Source organism: Lasioglossum baleicum, chromosome 3, assembly GCF_051020765.1.
Source record: "Lasioglossum baleicum chromosome 3, iyLasBale1, whole genome shotgun sequence".
Lineage (NCBI taxonomy): Eukaryota > Metazoa > Arthropoda > Insecta > Hymenoptera > Halictidae > Lasioglossum > Lasioglossum baleicum.
The window spans coordinates 9,083,629-9,101,243 of record NC_134931.1 but is presented as its reverse complement, the minus strand read 5'-3'; the positions used below and the strand labels follow the sequence as shown (position 1 = coordinate 9,101,243).

Sequence of the window (17,615 nt, the reverse complement as noted above, 5' to 3'; positions counted from 1 at the left end):
TATACGTCCCCGAATAGACCACGACGACCACCGCCGGAAGTCGCGTGGCAGCATCTGCATCGTCTGTTTACCAGCTACGGGGACACCTGTTCCATCGGTAGGAGAATTTCGCTATCAAGTCCAGGGTTTACCGTCGTTTCTCGTTATCTCGTCGCGTGCACAAAGCCATATAGGAACGCGATAAATTATCTTTATCGAGACCAAGATGGTGGATTCGGGGCCTGGGAGGATACAGATAACGCTTTTGTTTCTGCTTGATCAGGTCTCATCTGCGAGACGTTGAAGGTGGAAATAGGGTAAAATGAATTGTGAGCAGGTTCGAGTGTAACTAGTTAGTTCGAATCACTTTTAAATTGAATTTAATAATAACAAAGCACAAAATTACTACTGATGCATCTATCCTACCTAGGGTTAAGATAGCAGACCACCCTTGTAACACGGGCGATTTTGTTCAAATTTGGCATAAATGTTCTGCATAAAGTATTCTAGAATATTACATATAATTTTTTGATATCTTGATTATTTAATGTTTTCTTTGGAACAATGACCTTATCTGGAGTTAGGGGATAGACCACCCTTATTACATGGACGATTTATTTTATTTATTTGATTTATTTATTATACGGACCATTTTTCGATATCTCAATTGTTTATCGTTTTATCAACGATTTTTCTCGTCGGATCTTATACATATATCCTCAATGATATTTGAAACTTTCAGAGTTGCTCGCATTTTGAGCTTCTAAATCCGGGATTAGGGACCACCTAGCGTCCCGATGGGACCAGATAGCATCGATGACCTGTTGTAATTGCGTTCGCCACGAGTCCGTTGATTAACGATCCGTAGTTCGTGAAATTCCTGGCCATTGTTCGCCGACGGGTCAGAACAATGAAGGTGGCGCGCGCGTTCTACGCGAACACATCTTTTGTCGTCGACCGGGATTGTGCCCACTTCCGTGGGAATTCGCGGAACGGAAGTGCAATTTCTGGCAATGGGTACGCCACCACCACCAGCATCGCTGTCGTCGTCGTGGCCAGCTTCTTCCACGGCGCGAAGAAAAAACCGATTCTTAAGAGCCGATGCCAGGTGCACCGGTTTTTACCTTCTCACGAGACGTCCAGATTAATTTTTAAGAAATCCTGATACTCGTGGAATCCCGGCCCCTTTCTTCGGTGTGAATGCACTCCGGCGGCCGCACTTGTGCCACGCAAGACCAGCGGCTAAAATCGCGACGATGTCGTATGAAGTCGGTTATCTCGTTTCTCGTCGCGGCGAAATTTGCATGATTCCGAGGCCGCTAACCAGCAATTATTCAATTAGCGTGGTTAGCATTAGTCACTGGCGCGAGCCATCTTCCGAGAAGGAAAATATTTGCGTCTCCTTGGAGGATGCATTAAACAGATGTGTCATCTCGCGCTGCTCTCTAGAAAATTAGGTCGTGCATAACTGAACGAGACGCCATATGCCCCGCGACCAATCCTTCCACGTCGATATCATATTACAGCTACTTCGTGTTAGCACGGGATCAGGGAAAGGGACTTTCAAAATACATGATAGCCTCGTCAATTTTTACAGAAATATATTATCCTATTGTTTCGCTATAAAAAGTACAAAGCCGTTTATCCGCCTCGTGTAATATCATTCAATCACGTGTATTGCACACTGCTCCAATAAATACTGTATCAAATAATATTAGTAGAAAGCGCGTATATAAATAATACAGTAACAAATATCACGATTAACAACTTCCAATCCCTCCGCGCGCGCGCGCCTGACAAGTCGAATTCTTTAAATTAGATTTAAAAGTAAAACTTTGGTTCTCGCTGGATCGCCGGGCACGAGCCCGTTCTGACTAGGTGGTAAACATACTATTCGGTCAACGACTTCTCCTCGTTTCACTTGAAGATATTTCCGATTAATTCTCCTTGCTGAAGAAACAATTACAATCGCTGAATGTCCTGCTCCGTTATTTCTTGCATGTGCTGTCTGTCATTTTCTCGTCATCTTTTTCTTCCAGTTGATCCTGCATCGCGAAGTCATCGTCCTGCGCGTCCTCGTCCTGCATGATCTGTAAATTCTCTATTCGATTCCGCGTCTCCAACGGATTGCCGATCTCGTTTCCGTGTTCATCGAGCTTCACCCACACGTACCTTCCGGGAAGAGGTTCTTCCTTCTCGAAGTCGAAATTCCATCTTTCCTTGGCCTACACATAAAGCAAATGGCCTAATAAAATTTGGATCGTTCGATGCATTGTTTTAAAATTGAATTTTCACTTAGTGTATTTTTGTAAAAATGAATCTTTTATCCTTTCTGGACCATACCGAACCTTACAAAGTTTGAATCATTTGATAAATCGCAAAAAAATGAGTCCTTGATCTAAAGAAATTATTGTGTCATCCACATGTGACTCACATAGCTGGCAACGTGATAACGGTCAAAGAAGAAAGAGAACGCTATACGGAACGTTCCCTTACTCAAGGCGGGTTGCGTTAACACACACTCGATGACGTAAACGCAACATCTGATTGCTGTATAATTGCATCACTTTATGACACAATAAGATTCTTTTAAATTTGAAATGTTACAAATTCTATATGTTAAAGCTATAATTCTATGTTTGAGAATTTTATAATTGATGTTGACTTATCCTTTTAACACTGGACACGTATTTTTAGGGCCAGCAAACTACCAATAGTGAAAGTGTTAGTCACTCACGTTCTCCCGGTTCTTCCGTGCCTCCTCGAAGAAGCAATTCGCAAGGTTGTCCTCGACTCCAGAGTTTCGGCTCGAATCTCCATCACGTTCCTCTTCATCGTCCTGGAAAAGTCTCCTGCGAACGCTGTGGAGTCTGCGACCCCCTTGCACGTCCACGTTGGGATATTCCATGGTGAGTCGGGCCCTAATTAATTCAATTCGTTGTCATTTCCAACTTAATTACTGTGGCAACAAAATTGTTGTTCGCGAGTGTGCATCGTGCATTCTCTTAAAATTGCACGGGTGGGCTGGACTGCGGATGTTCATGCATTTATGGCATATAAAAATGCTAAAGAAATCGTAACGTACAAAATTCTATACAATTTTCTAAATTGTTTTTATTCGAACACACTTCTTTAAAACTTGACTATAGAAGATTTTATTTAATTGCAGTTTCTTAAAATTCGTCTAAAAAGATTTCATTTTATTATGCGTAGTCCTTTGTCTACAAATTTGTAATACAATACAAAGACTGTATTTGCTCGCATTTTTTCCAAATTCGTCCATAAAAGATATCATTTGAATGCTCTTTTTCCAAATTTGTCTACAAAAGAATCTGCATGGACTTCTTTAAAATTTGTTCCCGAAAATTCAAAATTGTATAAGTAACGCACGATTTAATATACACAGCGATCGATCGTGGTTCGTAGAGAATGCGAGATGTATCTAACGATGCACGTACATTGGCAGAACAGTGAGCTAGAGCGGCAGAAAGAGAAGAACCGATAGGACAACGAGAGAGAAAGAGAGGAGTGGAGAAACCCGTAGCTCTCTCGACCAATGTGCCGTTCAACGGATGTATCGGAATGCATTTCACTTCCTGTATGAACGAACCACCGCATACCGGATAATAGTTATTATTCTACATATAGGCGAGCTGAACTTTCACAAGTCCTCGTTTAACGATTTAAAAGCTCTTCAAATTCGAACAAAAATTCTTACGCTGAATTCCTCGACTTAAACCAATCCTTAACTCTTTCTACTCGAAGCTAAATCGACTGCAGAATTCGGAATTTCATCTGATCTAGAATATTTTTGTTATACATGACTAGACTGTGGATCTTTATGCAAAATACAAATTTTCCAAGTCAATTGTAAGAAACAGAAGTTGTCAATATGAGGTCCAGTGTATTTGCTTGTACTACAGTTAAACCTTTAGCAATTTATTACTAGACTGTGACTTTTATGACAAAAATGAATGGATGTAATTTAAAACAGTAAAAACATTAAGATAATTTAAGGACGAAATTTTGATGTGGTTCCTGCATCTTCTAGGTGACGATGAAAATTTCTATTTTGCATAAAGATCCGTAGTCTATTCATTAAACACAAAGGCATTTAGTAACGCAAGAACTTTTGAATAATATTTAGTGGTGACTCAGAAGTCGAGTGCGAAGGGTAATCGCTGTTTAATTATCGAATAATGCGAGCAATGTTAATTGCTTCTCGCTGATGCGGAACTGTCATTTAGTAAACATCAAGGTTTTCGAAAAATCCTGAAGATCTCTCGCTATAAGACCAGTTAGTGTTTTCACCGTGCGAAAGCAGCGGCTCTAGGTTGCCAAGCTATGTTGCTCCTTTACCCGATCGGAAACTGGTTTTGTAACTGAACTTTCGCTTCTAGGACACAGACCTAACGTTGTTCCACCGTCATGAAGTGATTGCAATACGGTACATGCAGAAACTAATTATCGCTCCGTTTAGTTCTGGGTGATTGAGATTCCGGACAAGTCTTAGAGACTCTCGAGGGTTCTAGATCGTGAGGGTATAATGAATTTGCGGAATCTCCGATTTTCGACGACGTTCGACGCGTTCGGCCGTGAAACCAGGGTCGCAGGCGAATCCGAAAAGTAATCCCAATCAGGATGTGCAAGCCACCTTGCGAAACAAAGAATCCGTGAGGAGCGTGCACCTGCCCGAGCCCCACATCCGCCGTTTACGGTTACACTCCCTTCTGATATCGTGTCATCGTTTTTCCAATCTGCTGCCCCGACAATAACAACGTCAGGGCAGTTACGACTGCGCTAAACATTTCCCCTCGAAATTCGTTACAAGCACACCGAGCACGACGAAGCGGCGAACCTTTCCGAACAAACGTTCCGCTTAAACACTGACCACAATCTTCGAAGACGCACTGATTCATTTTGTCCGCTGTGAAATCAAGGCTGATTTCAAAACTTATCAAGGCTGACTCACATGTTAGGCGTGACCTTCATTTCTCCAGCCGGTGGCCTGGGTCGTTGATAACTGAAATTGCTCTTATCACAGACACCTGATTGCAACACACTGATCACTGTTGTTCCATACTGGCGCAACGATGTTGTTGTCTTGTTCTAGAGCCGTGTCAGTTTGCTGTCGGTCGGCGAAAAGTTGTCGGCTCGAATAGCAACGCGATCGATAATCCCATCGTTTTCGTTGGGGGTGTGGACTGCCACTAAGCCACGAGGGGCGATTTCAGTGCGCGCGCACATTGCAACGAGAGATGCTCTTTCATTGCGCATTCGCACGGATATCGATATTTCGCGAGCTCTCGACGTGCCCGCGTCGTTATTTCTTCCTGGCTGTCACGAGAACTGCCACCATTCGATCTGCTCTCTTCATGCTCCAAAGATGTCGAAATCTTTCCAAAGATGCTTTGATGTTCAACCCTTATTTCCTCACGGTTTGGTGTTCACAAATTTTTCTTGATTCCCGATTAATTCAGATGCAGCGGAAACACTTTGCTTACGACACAGTGTGCGGCGTGTTCTTTCTCGTAGCTGTAGTGTTTGCTATTAAACACTAAACCTACCGACCATCAAAAGTGACTAATGTGTATAGTATCATAAAAATATCAAGATTAAATTTAATTATATTTTGTTCGATTTTTACTATAATATATAATGGAGTCAAAAATATATTCAATAAATTCCCATGAAAACACCTTTACAATTTCAATAATTGTCAAATAAAAAATCTAAAATGGGTCATTTGACCCCTTGTGGTAGGTTTAGTGTTAAATGTATGTTTCGTGGTATCGTGCGAGTAATTAGAAAATAACGACTGAACTGCGGATTTTATGCATTTACTACAAGAGTGGACGGATGAGGATTGGAACAGTAGAATCGTCAGAAGAAGTCAGTCAAGGATTCATTAAAATTATTAAGATATGATTTTCAATGTTAGTACTGTAGAGGGTGATGAATAGATTGCGATTATCATGCATTTATGACAAAAATGGATAGCTTCAATTTTAAACAGTAGAAACATTAAAAGAATCAAAGAGTACTAACAAAAGAAGATATATTTATGTAATGATTTATTCATGATCAGTAACAGCAACAAACAAAAGTAGTCGAAAAATGCATGCAGGATAAAAATGGTACTGTAGAAAGAGAAATACGCCAACACAAACAGTGAAAAAGGTAGAATCGAAACAATTTGAAAGAAGATAGGAAGAGATGATTGGGAACAGTGTAGACGGTGTTACAAAATTGTATTTTTCATGTTCAAGGTCAATTTTGCGGGGGGTTCCTTATATCATTTTCGACTAAATCGGGAGTGTAGAACATACATATAAGTGTAGCGAGTGTAGCGACATATAATTTTGTTATATAATACAACATAAAGTGCGACAGCTTGTACAAAAACAGGCAAAGAACAAAGTCTTTTACCCTCCCACAATCGAGCCAGAAAAACGCACTATCGCATAACAGTTCGTTTCATTCTCGTTTGCCGAGAGTTGTGTCGCATGCTGGTATCAGCTTCGCGACAAATTAGGTCAACGCAATCGATACCCTGAAAGACGTTAGCAATCGACTCGAGAGAAAATACTCTCTCCCGAGCAAAATCGAAAGAATTGACCTTCGTCCGACTGAAATTCGCGACGAACCACGTGCATCACGATAACGACACCTGCGCGGTTGCACGCGCGCCTAGGTCAGGGAATCAAATTCGAAATGTCCTTGCGTAACACGCGTACACTAACCTCGATTCACGATGATCCTCACCGTTCTGGTGGTTCTCGAGCATAATCTAATTTTAGACCGAATTCACCGTCACGCACCGTCGGCCTTGAAACGATGCGACAACTGATACACGAAAACACTATCCACTTGAACAAAAGGCCGACCACCACCGACACGAATTCGCGAATCGAGAATCTACGGAGCCAACTGTGCTTGTTGCAGACGGTGCAAAGCCTAAACAGCGACTGGCTGGAAAGGCGTGATAGTGACTTGCATCCCAGGTGCAGTACACTAGCCTAGATTCTCTTTGCAGACTATTAGTTGCGAGCAGTGCAGAACAGACGCATGCGCGGCAAATCAAGTGGTTCATTCTTGCGGCGCGCATCCCGGAACCCGGGGTTATCATTGTTAACGATACTCATTGTCAATCGCTGGAGGAAGCGCCTCGTCTTCGTCCGACAATCGCCCGAGTTCGACGAACTATGTATTTCTGTGGTACGAATTATCTTCTGTTTCTCATCTTGGAGCGCCCTTATAATAATCGCGGTATTGCATGAATTATATTGGTATTTTTGGGACATGCAACACAGGTTCCTTTCGACAGGCTACTTCTTTGATCGTTGACCTGATTAACTTAGACCGAAGGCGTCTTATGGCTGATTATTTCAAGGCATTTATTCTGATGAATTTCTGTGCTTCTTTGGACAATCTTTTCGTTTGTGATGTTCCAGAACGAAGTTCAGTGAAGACCAAGTTCCTCACAATATGATTGACTGTTCCGAGACATTAACTCCACTGGGAGCTTTGTGCTTTCTCGAAATCTTTTCGATTGCAATGTTCCGGAATCAAATTCTCAAGACCTTTCCTCCAGATCTACTCCCTAGTAAAGCATTCTAGAAGGTAGGCTGAAGGAAACCACGTTTTCTAGGTTGTACCTGTTGTTCCGATAATAACGAAATATTTAAAAAACAGTCAAAAACAGTTGCTATATATCGTATGGATGCTGGATGCAGGTTGATTCTCATTGAGATAACATTTCTAACGAATCTCTTCTCGGGGTATCTTCTTGTGACGAACAAAAGGACAGAGGACGATTTCATTGGAATCGAACTCGATAGTTCGATTGAAAAGTGGTATCGGTGTTGCCACGGCAGCGTATCGGATCGTCTTTCTCGAACGATAAACCGATCGATCAATATTTGCTGCGTAGAATGGATCGATCGGAATGGATCTTCTCGTGTAGTATATCGAGGAAACCTCGTTCCACAGCGTCGTCGCCGGGGAGAAAAACTGCAACGTTTCCGTGAGAGCGTGGCCGATATAATGACGGGAAATAGAACGGCAGGCAATTCTCACATACGGATACGCGTATTCTCCGGAGGATTCTTCCAAGCTTGTAAAAAAACCGGCAGCTGGGAACGAGATCCTAGTTCCTCTCTTCCTTCTCGCATCTTGCTTTCTTTCAGGAAAAATATGTCTTCCCAGATTAGAGATAGAGGTACTTTGCTCTCTCTCTCTCTCTCCCCCTCTTTCTCTCTCTGTGCAAAGTATTCGGAGGGGGCGTGGCCTCGTTGCTGTTGATATACATATACGAAGCCAAGAAACTGCTCCACAGGGCAATCTTTGGCCAAGGTTACACTAGATTATGTGAACTCAAGATTTTATCTTCTAGATCTCTCTAGACCTTGCAAGTTCGACGTTGTCGGCGATAGAAGAATATTTATCTCACCTTCTTAATGGGGAGGGTTCTGATAGGACGTGGCTTCGTTATTCTTGATTTCTACGGGGTTCAAGCACTGCTCTATAGAGAAATCTTTGTACCCGATTACTCAAAATCATGCGAATTCGAAAATTGTTAGCATCAAAGGACTATCTAACTTGTATTTTATGTTTAGAGAATACCGTAGAAAATTCTGGATATTGACATAGGGGTAAAAACCTTAAGGGTTAAAACATTAGGGGTCAAAAACTGGCTCTGTCGCTCAGCCATGGTCGTGTCTCGACCTCTTTAACGACTTCATTACAACCGTCTCGTCGCGCGTCGTTCCGCAACATAACTTCCGCGGAAACGGAACCGACCAAATCGCGCATAATTTCGTCTCCTCCCTCTCATTTTCGACTCGTTAAAGCGCATCGCCCCGTCATTCTTCCTTCAAAGATATCCAACGCAGCTGATCTTCGAGGCATCTCGAGCGACTAGCTTGCTGCCGATCACATCGATCACTCGGGTTTCCTCGACGACAGCTGATATTTGAAATTTGTCGGTCGACCCCGACGCTCCTCCGGTTTCGACGTTCTTCAACGTTCTTCGACGAAGAAAAAAGACTGAAAGGGTGGACGCACATGCTGTGCTGCTTTTTCTGCGTTTCCGGGATTTATATGATCCCCGTCAATCGACTCATGATTCTCTTCATGAATTTCTGAGCACGGTAGGTTACCCGTCTGCTAGGCGTATTTGGGTGGCACAGTTTCTTGCACGGACTTCGAAATGAATATGATGATGCGAACTTCTTTAGAATGAAGATAGGCTTGAAGTTCGAGAATGTTAATACGCTAATTAATCACTACGCTGCAGACACTCGTGATTGACGTTTGTGTGCAATTTCGTCTGAACCCTTCAATAGTCAGGTACATACCTAGAATTTATTGATTCTCAGAACTTTTTAGAAAATTTTTATGAAAGAGAATGTCTCCTATTGGTATGTCTTTGCAAACCAAAATTGCATTTTACATTGTGGGATTGAGCATTGAAAATTGTGGGGTTTCGGTGGAGTTGAATACTCGAGTGTTAACCTACGTTTCGCCAAAGTGGTTCTAAGACAGGATAATGAGAATTCTGGTTGGCACCTGGCAATTATTCATTCGCTCGTTCAACAAGGTGTTTAACGACCGAGAGGAATTTCTCCTGGAGGTACAAAATGAACGTTCCTAGACCTCACCATTTGCATTTCCCTTTCCACGATTTTCGCTTCCATGAATCCTATCCGAGACGTTTCTCTCGACGGAGGTCAATCGAAATAGAAGACCTCGCAAGCACGGGGTAGGAGAACAGTATTTGGAAAGCATCCAGGTTGAAGTTCGCAGACGAGAAACCGAGTTGGTACTCTCAGTGGAACGTTAAGAGCGCGTGTGACTAGCATGAATATGACCGTGGACGGAGCTCGGCTGATTAATATTAACGCTAGAGCGATCGCTACCGTTACTGACCAAAAGGAATCACGATGTTACTTTTCCCCCAAGGCTCCCGTTCGAATCGATGCCAAGCAGAGCAGAGGTTCGGACGACTTCCTTTCGTCGGTTGTCTCGGTGCACATAGTTGTCACTATCAGCTTAGCATTCGCCGTTTCGAAATTGGATTCCGCAGCGGAGGGGAAAGCCAACGGGGCAGCCCGATATCGAGCAATTGCTTTTACCTTGAACACGTCCTTGCCTCGGTTCGTTATCGCAGTCATGAAACTTGCATAGCTCTCCTAGCACCGTTCCGAGCCGTAATCGCGGTCTATCGTCGATCCGATCGAAACGCAGACGATATCCGAGTATTGTTGCAACAGTTCGAATTGATACGACACGTTCGATCGAACCGTTTCTGGCACCCGGAGACACTTGATTCAACAACGACTCGAAAATTAACCGCTTATCGATAATCGAACTGGCACGACAAATTTGCTCGGAATTATTTCGCATGATGGTTAAAGGTTGCTCCGATTAAAATGAGTAAATATGAATTACAGGTGATTTACGAGTGAGCGCGTCGAACCATTCGAGTGTAGTCTGTCGGAAGAATTGAATAACACGGGCACGGTATCGAGCAGACAGGCAAATTAAAAATTATATTTCGCGCGTAAATTACGGGAGTACGTTTAGTACTGAATAAATGAATGTGTTTAACAACTTCCTACGGGAACGTTTTCATGGCAGACTTATAGTCTGCGTTACTAATTCGTTACTAGAAACATGATTAGTTTTAGACATTATTTGCAATCTACAAAAATTATCAAGGGAAAAAATTAATTTCCATATAGCAATCTATATTGCAATCGGTGCGGAAAATTTGTATTGCTCATAAAGATCCAGTGATAGTGATTTTGTGAAATAAAAAATTTAGAACGAGTCGTTTCGAGATCTGCACGATAGTTCTAACGTTAGAATGAAACTAAGGGAAGTACGAGAGGGTCGAGAAGAAAGTCAAGGTGTAGAAGTTTCCGTTTTCCGGGATTGCCCTTCGCGATTGGCCTGCGTTGACCGGCCCGCGGTCCCTATGAATGGAATGCATATTCATTCACAGTATCGTCGCGTATACATGTGTTCTCCGCCGCGGATCTCGGCATATGCTAAAGTCTTTCTTCGAGCCAACTGTCGTTTCCTGCATGAATCCACGGACCTTGAAATATATTCCCGCGAAAAGGAATCACCTACGGTCACGGTCCGCGCGACGAGGAAGCCCGTCGAAGAAAGTGGTTCCTGAATTATACATACATATACACCTAGGGAACCAGATCCCGATTTGTTTCTGTGGCCGAGAGGGGATCCGACCTCTTCAACGTTCTCGTCAACGTCCTTACCAACGTTCTCCTCGGTAACGCCAACCTCAGTAATGTAACAAGCAAGTTCGGTATCGCAACAAGAAGACGCTAATTTCAACGATCGCACGAGGGATCTTGCTCGTAATCGATCGAAACACGTTTGCTCACTTTCCCGTTCATTTACTCGCACTCGTGGCAACGTATAAATATCCCAGCGACCTTAAATAACCCCACTGTACCCTGTTCTCAGTTCAGAAAGGAAATAAATGCGACGAACCCCATCCATTAGGGCCCAGACTGCCAGTGCACACCCTTGAAATCACTCCCTTCTGCAGACGTGTGCCCCGAAACGTTCTGCGATCGTTACCCAGGCCTCGTCAGATTCGAGACGCACTCAGGAATGTTTCCTGTCGGACGTTTCCACCCGACGAATGTGTTTCCAGCCTCGGAAAAAAGCTCATATGTGGAAAGCCGACGGCGTCTCACGTGCGGCCGATCTGTCTCCGCATCGCAACGCCCACGGAGACATTTATAGAAACCTTGCCGCGCAACGACTCCGGGCAAAAAAGGCTCAAAGAGCACGTTCAGAACAGAAAAATCCGAATCGAAGTGGGTACGGGGCCTCCGGAATTTTTGGCAGCTAAGATTTGTTCGGCAGCCTCCAGAATTCATTTCAGTCTCGTGAATTTTTACCCATTTTTTACATAAATGCATAAAATCCGCTGTTTAGTTATTACGATTTTCTAAGCCGACAATGCTTTCAAAAATAATAGCTACCATCAATCACGCTTTTTTCATCTTTGTGTCACAATATAGGTTGCTCGGATTTTGTCTGGCATTTATATGCACTTGTCAATTAACATATTAAATGATAAGATACATTTTCACTAAAGTTTTGTTTCTGATAATCAACTCAGACAATTTTCCTTTTAAAGGAAGGATCCGCTGAAATCCGAAAGGGTTTCACTGTCCCTGGAACAGCCGCAATTATCTCCCGCGTTCCGCAGGCGGAGAAGCGCGTGCTGTACTCAGGTACGCATTGGTTCTAGTCGTTACTCGTGGAATTCAAAATTAATTAATTCGATTACGATCGTTGACGCCGCCTCGGCCACGCAGGAATCCTGCTGCGCCTTTACCCACGTGTGCCGGATCCACTATAATGATTTCTCGTTGTTATTACACTCGGAATGCGGGGTGGTGCAGTCCGGTTAACGAACCCCCTAACAATTCTTGTTTACGGAACACACCGCGGTCGATTTTCCCATAGAGATTTTAACGCTCGCGCGTTTGCGAAAACTCTTCCGCTAACGAGGTTAATAATTAGCCGTGTCGATCGCAGCCAACCGATAGACCAGAAGCCGGCCATTTGCAAAAATAACGAGTTTACCACCAAGTTAATTGCACCGGCTGTTATTTGATAATGCTCGCGCCCACGTTTCGAACCCGATTACCATTAGACCTGCTGAATCGCATACCGTAACAGGTGCGAGGAAAGCTATTTGCCCTTTTCCTTAACGATCCTACTGGCCAATTAATGCCGGCCGTTCCGCAGTGGTCTAATTCAATGACCCACTCATTCGAAACAATGTGTATCATTTTCTCTACACTGAAACGATATGCGGCTGGTATCAGCTAAATCTTTCAGAAATAAGCACAACGTTCAAACAACGGGTGCTGGAGATAAGCACACACACACACACACACACACACACAAGTAGGTGTCTCATTATATATACATTCTTGATTTATTACTTGGAAGGTAATGTTGTCGACGGTAATTATCATTCTAGTATTAGTGAATTTTACTCTTCTGTGTTCAGCAGAAAATGCCATTTCATCGACACCATCGTAATTGTCTAATAGTATTCAAATAAGATCTTCATTTTATTAACACTTTAAGTGAAAATAAATTTTTCTTCAACACATTCAGTGTACCGATTAAGTTTTGCAAAATATAGAAAGACTGAAAGAGTCACAGAAACAGCATCGTATGTATATCTTTACTATTCCCTATCTGATTTATGTAGTCGAAGTGTTTAATATAGTTTTATAAACGATATAAGAAGATGTACTAACGCATCTGTTCCTACTTTTTTTTAACAATTTTAACAATGTGTAGTTCAACCGAGGACCACATCGAGGTCAAACCAAGAGAAGATAGAACAGGGAATTTTCTTTTTGGTTCACATTTTCTGGATTCGATCCACAACAAGGTTAAACAAATGTCTGGAAGGAGATAGAAGGGGAAAAAGTCTCTCAGATTTTTCTGACTGAATCGATGGGATGGAGTCTCTCCTTGAACTAGGTTAAACCACCCACACTTGTGGCGAATCTCGACGGTTTTCCCGTCGATTCCGAGAATAGATTCACGTAGGTCGTGGACGCAGCTGCGGATTTCCATCTAGCATTTATTTCGTGTTCTACGCACACTGTTCCTCCGTTTGCGGCAGGTCAGTGACGTTGCCTCTCTGCCCACGTATCAGCCATGAACGACAACTCTCCGTCGAGTTTCCATCGTCTGAAAAATACCAATACTCCCGAGAGGCGACTGGTCGCGTGGTCTCGATGGATTTTACGACCATGCTACGGGGACTCGCGAATGGCTCTTGACACTTTTTCCTTTGACGCCCTCGGATTCGCAAATATTTATTCCTGAGCCGCCTGTCAACCGACGACGACGCCTTCCGTCGTTATTTTTTACTCTCAAGCTGACCAACAACCGCTCCTCCAAACCACAATCCTAACCAAGATCATCATTGTACAGGGATATTGTCGAAAATGGGGCTACGAGCACGGTGGAACCTCGATGGTTGCACCAAATCGAGCTCAAAGATTGTATTGGCTTCGATGTTTATGTAAATGACAGGATAATAATGAAGATTTACTAGAATTACAGTAAAGCCCCGACAGGTGCACATGAATAAGACTGAGAACAGACATTGTATCTAAGCATCTAAAGTCGTGCAATTATCGAGGTAACTAATCAACCTGTGACTGAGATCAGATTTTATAGTGTATTCCTTACTTTGCTAAGTTAAATAGATTACACCTGTAATTTCTCTTCGTAAAAATTGTTGACGAAGTTCATGAATAAGGAGCGAGGTTCTACTGCACTTTCAAGTTTTATTTTCTATTTTGTTCACTCTCTCATCCAGTTTTATCCTCAACAAGCGTTAAAGGAACACCCTTTAATGAGAGACTGAGAACACAGTACGCCAAAAAATAAAATCATCGTGGTTCTATCGTGCTTTTTCCTTCCACAACCAATTTCCGACTTCTCTAGACAGTTTCGAATTGCAATTCGGAGCTCGTCAGGTCTACACAGAAGAGTCTGGTTCATTAGCGTAAGAGAAAGGGGCGAAGGCATTTTGGAAATAGTTTTTGACCTATCAGCCTACAATCCAGCATGAACCACCGTGGATTTTCATGGTGGTTGGAGCAAGTTTGTCGCGGAAACCAGAATCGTGTCATCGTCGCGGAAACTTTATACGGAAGTTCGCCGAGTCCTTGTTCCTATTGTTCCAAGGGACAGTGACAAAGCCTGTTGGATACTGTTTTCGTCGTTCACGCTAGAATAAAGGGAAAGGTGTATTCGGTCGGCTGTGGGTGCATTCAACCTGCCCGGAATTTAAAACCCTCGCACAATAACCTCCTGTTTCGTACAGAGTGCGGAGAAATCCAAGACTCGGGGCCCGGTGAACTCGAGGAGCGCAGGAAAGGCCAGACCGAACGATGTAACGTTACACTGTTAAATCCCGTATGTAACGCTAGTCCCGGTATACTTGCTTTTTCTCTATCTTTCTCTCTTGTCGAGACACAACCGCGACGGTGAGTTACCGGATGTAGGAACGACCGCAAACACCACGGGACCCCATGGATGCACCGGGGGATGATGCGTCTTATCGCGAACGAGAACCAGACGCCGTATTCTGGCCTTGTTTCAAAGAGCACGTGCGCACACGCATACTAGCACGCGTCCAATTAACACCATCGATTCAGACGCGAGACTTTCGAAATCCCTCGAGACCTTGCTCGGAAAACAGACTGCTTCGGGAAACGTTTGTACGCAAGGGTTAAAGAGTTAACGATTCGAAGAAACTCGACAATTGTTCCAGGTCGAAGACTCTGCTCTGCTGAGAATTCATGGCGGGTTCCTTGAATCTCTTGGGACGATGTGACGGTTTCACATTGGATTAGGTATGCGTTGGATTCATTGAAAATTAGTGGTGCTTGTGAGCGAGCTAGCTGGTGCAACAGGAACATGTTCCTGATACGTTGGGATTGTTGGGGTCATTGATGAAAGGAAAATTTCTGACTGTGGAATCTATAAACTTCTCTTTGGTACATTTATTCTGGGGTAGTACGTCTTTTTAGGGCATTTTTGGATGTGAGACTGCAGTAGGACTTTTGATGATGTTTGAAAATAGTGAAATAAATGTGAACCAACTGGAACAAAATGGCAAGAGGTGCTATTAAGTTCGTGAAGGATAGTTGAGGGTCGTAGGTTAAGTTCTTCCAAGAAGAATAAGAGACACATTCGCACAGAAGTGTAAGGACAATGGCGATTCGGAAGAGGTGCGAATCAACCGAATCCTTCTAAGGAGAAATTCTTCAACTGATAAGCGAGTCAGCTTTCGCCGATGTATGGTGGCTAAAAGCTCCGATAAGAAATCTCGAGCAACGAGGTCCCGTTCTACTTAGGCTCGTTTAGCGGAAAGAGTATCAAGCATCGTCGCGTTACCGTTATCGTCTCACCTGTGTCTCGCAGCCAGCATGTCGACGGCCCTGTCTGTGTATGTGTAATGTGTACTCGCTGATTCTGATTTGAACGTCTAGCACTGATCCGCGCGACTCTGCCTCGCAAACTGAAGCTTTCGCATGGTTTTCGAGGCTCTTGTGCATCGAACTGCATTCCGTTCGCTTAATCATCCACGTGCGTCTATTTATAAATGAAGGAGCTTGCATGTATGGCTCTGTATTCCTGAAGCGCCGGCGATGCTACTGAAACGTGCGTGCTCCCCCGATTTACACATGTGCGATTCATCTATGTATGTACACGTACTCGACCCGGAGGAAGTCTATTTCCGGAAAAAATGGAGCACGTCATTGCGACTGCATTTAGAACGGAGGATGCAGCGGAAACCGACGCAACTGCAACTGCGGCCAGTCACGATACGTTTGTTTGGAAACAAAGCAAGCTCTTAATTTTTCTACGAGTGTGATAGTAGTGTGATGAGCAGACTGCGAATGTTATGTATTTATGACAAAAATAGATAAATCAAATGCGATACAGTGAAAACGTTTAAGGAATTGGAAAGTACCGTAGTATTGTTTTCATCTGAATAACATTGTTAAAAGAAGAAACATGAATTAGAAATGTTAAACTAAAAACATTTAATAATTTGCCTCGGAGACATCTTTTTTAGAAAAAAGCTTTCCTCGGTCGGCCCGTCACGATAAAGCGAAAACAACGACTCGGTGGGTATCTTTTAATTGAAATTTCGCGAAGTACAGGCCCGATCCGTTTACCGGATCGAGCTCATAACGCGTATCGCGTGCTAAGAGCTCACAAGGTACATTAGCAGGACCCCGTACAAGGAGAACTCACCGTTTCGCGATAAATTTAAAACGAACGGATCTCGGTGGCGATCGGGTTGTTCCGCTGCCACTTATCTGAGACTGGATGCACTTTCGTTCGAGCAATCGAAAGATGACCGAGAGGAGAAAGAGAGAGAGAAAAAGCTGCACAGTTTCCGCGTGGTTAATGGACTCCCTCGTCGTGGGTAGACCCCGAGAATCTTAAGTGCTAATCGTTCTGGTACTTTCTAGGCGCCCGTTATAAAATTCCGTGGAATCGTACTGTACCAGTTCGAACATGTACCAGGACTGTTGAGACACGATTCTGATACTGAAAACATTCGTTTTTGATACGGATATGTTCTGCCGAGTATCTGTACTCGGTTCGTACGACTCGATCTCAATTTCAGTTAACTTTACTCATCTTCACCTAGTTTCCACACATTGTAAAATGTTAACTTCTCTCTGGTCGTGTAGCAATTTGGCCCACTTCTTCAAGGTACGAAACAAATACATTCAGGATAATATACTAAATAAAAATGCTACCTATCTATTTCTAAGGGACACGCAAAACTTAAAATGCTCCCTGATAAAACTGTAAGGAAGAGACCGGAGCCAAACTCACTCCTTCATCTAATCAAAAATTCGTAATTAGCATAATCACAGGTATTGACTCTCGCGAGTACATATTGAGTGCGTATCGTTCAAGGGTAAACACAGCCGTCGATGAAGAGAAAAAAGCGGAATGATAGAGCCCCGATGATGCAAGATGATGATGAAGAGGAAGAAGGGTGAAACTACGAGAGGGCGTAA

General features: G+C 43.3%; 1 protein-coding gene across 4 annotated transcripts; it reads right to left on the bottom strand.

Moving 5' to 3' along the window:
- Positions 1–1,563: 1,563 nt before the first annotated feature.
- LOC143221728 (uncharacterized) lies at positions 1,564–16,129 on the bottom strand. Of its 4 annotated transcripts, none has more exons than XM_076447187.1 (3): positions 15,981–16,129; positions 2,717–2,900; positions 1,564–2,204 (listed from the first exon to the last, which is right to left on the bottom strand). In XM_076447187.1, exons 1-3 carry the CDS (start codon positions 15,998–16,000, stop codon positions 1,968–1,970), a joined length of 441 nt encoding a protein of 146 aa, XP_076303302.1. In that variant the 5' UTR covers positions 16,001–16,129; the 3' UTR covers positions 1,564–1,967. The 4 variants fall into 4 exon arrangements, with proteins under 4 accessions (XP_076303302.1, XP_076303300.1, XP_076303301.1 ...); XM_076447185.1 differs by lacking the exon at positions 15,981–16,129 and adding an exon at positions 6,723–6,988; XM_076447186.1 differs by lacking the exon at positions 15,981–16,129 and adding an exon at positions 4,952–5,522.
- Positions 16,130–17,615: the final 1,486 nt, after the last annotated feature.